This window comes from Rhagoletis zephyria, unplaced genomic scaffold (genome assembly GCF_001687245.7).
Source record: "Rhagoletis zephyria isolate East Lansing unplaced genomic scaffold, Rhagoletis_zephyria_1.1 Rzeph_scaffold_02920, whole genome shotgun sequence".
In the NCBI taxonomy this organism is placed as follows: domain Eukaryota; kingdom Metazoa; phylum Arthropoda; class Insecta; order Diptera; family Tephritidae; genus Rhagoletis; species Rhagoletis zephyria.
Window position 1 is genome coordinate 20843 of NW_016160004.1, and position 5386 is coordinate 26228.

Below are 5386 nucleotides of genomic sequence, written 5' to 3' on the forward strand. Positions count from 1 at the left end.
TAAAAAGGGCTAAAGAGTTAAAAAAAAATACGTTGTGGCTAAGGGCCGGGTACTCAAAGTCTGGTTAACACTAACCTCTGGTTAAACATCGTTATCGACGTTACCGACTACCTGTTATATGAATGGAGTCGATTACGTCGATAACAATGTTTAACCGGAGATAAGTGTTAACCAGACATTGAGTAATCGGCCCTAAGAATGGTAGCTAAAATTTTTTACTTCCATGCATGTATATATAAAAGGGCAAAAACTCTATGCCAGCTTGCTGGCACCATCAAGTTGTTAGAATCACTAACTCGGCTCGAAGCATGTAACATACCAGCTTGCTGGTACAATATTTATTTCTTTACAAATGAGGTATAAGAAAGACCGAAATGATTAGAGCCGAAATTTCATAATATTTTCGGTAAAATATATAAAGAAACGAGCTTATTTCACGATTCGCGACACCAGTGTGCTGGTACAATCATAAAATTTTCAAATCGTTTTTGATGTCGCAACAGCAGCCGGTACAAAAACACCACAAGAACATACACGGTCAATCGGCTGGCACCAACACATGATAGTGCCAGCATGCTGGATGCATATTAAGAGCCGTAAACTTATCTATTTAAATGTATAGTTAGGTCGTTAATAGATAAGTTAATGGCCCTAACACTTTTATAGTTTATATAGAAACATAACCCTGTGGGGAAAGTCTCTAGTTTTGAACTGGTGCGCTCGTAGTACATTTAGAACCACTACTAGTTCACTATAAATCTCTTTTGCATGCAAACAACTGGCGAATTTAACACAGCGATGTCATAGGAATTGGAAATTGTCCCCCGCAGCATTACCTTTTCTATAGTTCAGAACCAGTCCTAAATTCGACATATGGGATCTAGTTCGCTTTGCACCCCATTTTCTATAGTTTCGAACCAGTTGTAAACGAAAAAAGTAACAAGATGTTTTCTTTTTGGGTTACCATGATAGCAATTTTTATTATTTGCAGAGAAATGTATTTTCAATCTGAAATCAAATTTATTTGAATGAATGTAAATTAAATTGTGCATTTGAAAACACAGGTGCTGACTGTTATTGGTTATATTCCAGAAGGTCCCATAATGTTAAGATGTTAACACAAATATTAGTTTTGTATTACCAAACTATGAAAAAGCATCTGCGACGTGCAGACTGGAAGCGTATTTGAACGAAAAACCCGCCAAGCAAAAATCTATTTAAAGTAAACAAGCCCCCCGCTGCATCCCTTTTTCAGTAGTTTCGAACTAGTTCAAAATTCGCCAGATGAGATCTAGTTCGTTCTGCATCCCTTTTTCTATAGTTTTGAACCAGTTCTAAATTCGTCAGTTTAGATATAGATTCCTAAAATTGTTTTTTAAAAGTACCACATATCGCTGCTCTTGAACTGGTGGCGATCTAGTTACTATCGGACTGGTTCGTTTTTGGCGATAAAGATCTAGTACGGGACTACAAATTTGGTTCAGCAGTTCGGGGTTTCCCAACAGGGAAGGAACATGCAATGCATATACACACATACATAAATATCAGTGGTGCACGCGGGAGTCTCCGGGAGCTACTCGGTTTTCACATAGAGGACGTGTGTGCGCAGCTAGCGAACTGTTGAGCTCATGATTCAATAATACAAGGTTAGATAATTATTGACAGCTGCGGTTTGACACTCCCTTACAAAAGGTTGCATTTGCGAAGGACAGAGAAAGGGCAAGAATGCAATCCCTTGTTGCGAAAATGGTAGTAGAAAAGTACGCAAAGTAGGCAATTAGTAGTGAAATTCCTTTTGTAAATTCTTAAGTATTTGCAGGAAATCTGGCATTTTAAACGAAATGTTGAACGTAATATTTATATATCTACGTGAATTACGTAATTTATATGCTATTTAGCTGTATAAAAACTGCAAAATGACTCAAAATTAAAATAAGACTACTATGAGATTGATATAAACATCCAATGCTTATGTTTTCATCAGTTAAATATGCTTCATATGCATATACAAATAAACATATTGCACAAAAGCTTATACTTTTATTTCACACCAAAGCTACACTGTTTCCAGGTAAATTTGCAAAGAAGCAACACGGTGCCACCGCTAAGGGAGCGGTGCGAGAGAGACAACTGTCAATTTATCGAACCTTGTATTATTGAATCATGTGTTGCGATGCTAACAGCGAATTAGTTTGCGTTTGCTAGTATACTAAGACAACAATTTTGCGCTTGTATTGGTAGCTCTGTCGACGCTGTTCACCACTGATATATATACATGTATATATCAGTCTTTCTTAGCTTAAAAATTCATTTCATACATAAATGAAAAAAACGAGAAAATATTAAGTATATACAACTTTTTCATGTCAAGTATGAATAGATTTTCCAAAGGGCTAGGGGCAATTTTAAATTTGTGTGGCCAAAAAAGAATGTGGTACCAAGCCACCAAAGGGCTGCAACGGCAACACTTNCTGATTCTTCCCCGGGGATTTTCTATTTTTTTTCTTTCCTCCTATCATGAAAAAAAATTTCCCAGAGGATTTTTTTCTTCTCCCTTTCCTCCTATTCTAAACGAACTTCGGAAAAGGGAAAATGTATTTCGGGAAAAAGTAGCTATCACGAATGCAAATCAAAGGGAGAATGTGATGACAGTTTTAAATAAATTTTCCGCCAGAAAAGTGTGAGGGAGCAGTACCCAAAAATGTAAGTATTTGCGAACTTTTTAATAGAAAACAATGTTAAACCATTTTTTAGGTCAAAAACTACAAACAAGAACCAATTAGAGATACTCATAAACCTTATGCAAGGTAATCCTGGCATTGCGCGTGGGTTTTATAGGGGCAGCAAGGAGGACTTAAACAGATTTTGGCGCAAAGCCGAAGCCNCCCAAAAATGTAAGTATTTGCGAACTTTTTAATAGAAAACAATGTTAAACCATTTTTTAGGTCAAAAACTACAAACAAGAACCAATTAGAGATACTCATAAACCTTATGCAAGGTAATCCTGGCATTGCGCGTGGGTTTTATAGGGGCAGCAAGGAGGACTTAAACAGATTTTGGCGCAAAGCCGAAGCCGAACTGAATTCGGCTGGCCCACCATCTAAAAATGTTGCAGAGTGGAAAAAGGTAGCTACTTATGCTGAATATACTTTGTTCGAATAAATTAATGCCCAATATCTCAGGTTTGGGCAGATCAGAAAAAATACGTCCGGCAGAAAGCAGCCAACAACAACAGGCAAAGAAAAGGCACAGGTGGTGGTCCTAATATTGAGTACAAATTCTCTGCCACCGAGAGTGCGATATTTGAATTGATTGGAATGAAAGAATCGTTGATAGGTGTAGCAAAGCCCTTTGGATTGGACGTGGTTGAGACAGACGAAACAGAAGAACCACTACCTCAACGAGAAAAAACACTATCTCAACGAGAAGAAACACTACCGCAACGACAGGAAACAATAACTACACGAAATGAAGCATTTGAAGAAATAGAGGAGGAAATTGAAATATGTGGTATTGGCGAAAACGAGCATAGTTCAGTGAAATTTTGTAAGCCTACACCTGTGCGAAAGGACGTGCCAAAGCAAAAAGGCCATGCTTCTGGTGTGTTAGCCGAAGAGCTTAATATTCAGCGCGAAATGTGTAATATATTAAAGAACGGTATGATTGAGCAAGAGCGAAGCATGAAGAAGCTATATCGGACGCTTGACAGCTTGTATGTTGTCCAAAAACAACATTTTAAAACGATGGAACAAATAAAATCTCCTGAGCTAGAAGAAATTAAACGCCATAATGTAACTATGGAAAAGCTTAGACTCAGGAAATCGAGGCAAAACTAGAGGAAAATCTATTGCTGCGGGAGATAGAGGAATTATCCAAATATGCAACTAAATAACAATGTTAATCTTTTAATAGTTTTGGTAGTCTTTTAAGAGTTTTGATGCAATGAAATGTGATTTTATTATAGAAGGCTGATTTTTTTTTTTTGTTTCGAGAATACGCATACAGTTACTTACAGAAGTATTTATTAATTTTCAATTAAAATACAGCTCATTCTATAGCAATAACTATATAAATCAATCTTGCAAATTTTTTACAAAATTCGCAACAGTTCGTCGAATTTCAAAAAAGTATCAAATAATCCGATTCTATTTCAGTGTAGTCATTACGCGAATAGGACTTATCGTTTATTTTTGGCAATTTTTTTGTTGACGGTATCGCCCGTTTTCTTCCATATAAAAATAAATTTGGTTCGTGCGTTAAAATTGCCAAAAATGAACGATAAGTCCTATTCACGTAATGACTACACTGAAATAGAATCAGCTACAAAACTGCATACTCCAATAAAATTCTTAGGGCTGGTTTCTCCAACTCAACTTAAACTTAGCTTGGACTTAGTCAAGAATAAGGTGATTAAAAACTAGGCTAACTTTTGGCGCAGGTTAGCGTAGATGGTGAAAATGAATAAGTCCAAGTTCATTTTCACCATCTGGACTAACCTAAGCCAAAAGTTAGCCTACTTTTTAATCATTGCGAGTGAGCTTCGTTGAACTTCATTTCCGACGAATCATCTCCTGGTGATCTGTAGGGCGCCAAAAGCCATGGCTCCAATGGATAGCCGGCATCTCCTATACGACGATATTTGGGTATAATAATTTGCGGTCTAATTTCACATTCACTACATTTACCTAGGAGCCAAAAATTTCCTGAATTCCGCAAATACTCTTGTTCGAAGTGAATTCTTAATGCACTGTTGTTCCACACAAAGGAGTCGTGAGCAGCACCAGGATGCGAGGCGTCTACATATTGAATTCGAAGCTCATGGTCGCACATCTATAGATAAGTTTAAATTAGTTGAATACGTTTTGCAAATTATAATCAAAGTAACCTACAAGCATAACATTTAAACTATAGTATCCCTCTCTGTTATAATATAAATGCTGGTTATGAGAAGGTGCAATGATACGCACATGCGTACCGTCAATACATCCCACAACGCTCGGAATGCTGTGCTTCTGAAAAAATTGTAGCGATATTTGCCGTCTTTCTTCAGCTTTACATACTTTTATCCACTTTGGACATAAATGGGTTTCGAAAACTTCCAGAACTTCTTCGAGGACTTTGCTGAAGGTTGATTGAGCCAGAGAGACGTCTACATGTTTCCCGATTCCTGTTTGGTATCAGCCTTCAGCAAAAAAGCGCAAAGATGCGCTAAGTTTAATAATAGCCGAAACGCCACATAGCTTTTTCCTTTCCCGCGTGTGCAATACCAGGACGTCGAGTAAATATTTGAAAGCAGCTTTATTTACTCTATAGTACTTCTCAAATCTAAAAAAATTAAAAAATTATGCAAATATTAATAAAAAAAGGTTGTTGAACGCACAAAGAT

At 37.0% G+C, this 5386-nt stretch overlaps 1 protein-coding gene across 1 annotated transcript; it reads left to right on the forward strand.

Moving 5' to 3' along the window:
* Positions 1-2754: 2754 nt before the first annotated feature.
* On the forward strand, positions 2755-3836 carry LOC108368021 (uncharacterized; the record flags this gene model as incomplete). Its single annotated transcript, XM_017622760.1, has 3 exons — positions 2755-2898; positions 2946-3126; positions 3183-3836. Coding segments are annotated over 3 exons (979 nt in total), but the record flags the coding sequence as incomplete, so codon positions are not given.
* Between the last annotated feature and the right edge of the window lie 1550 nt (positions 3837-5386).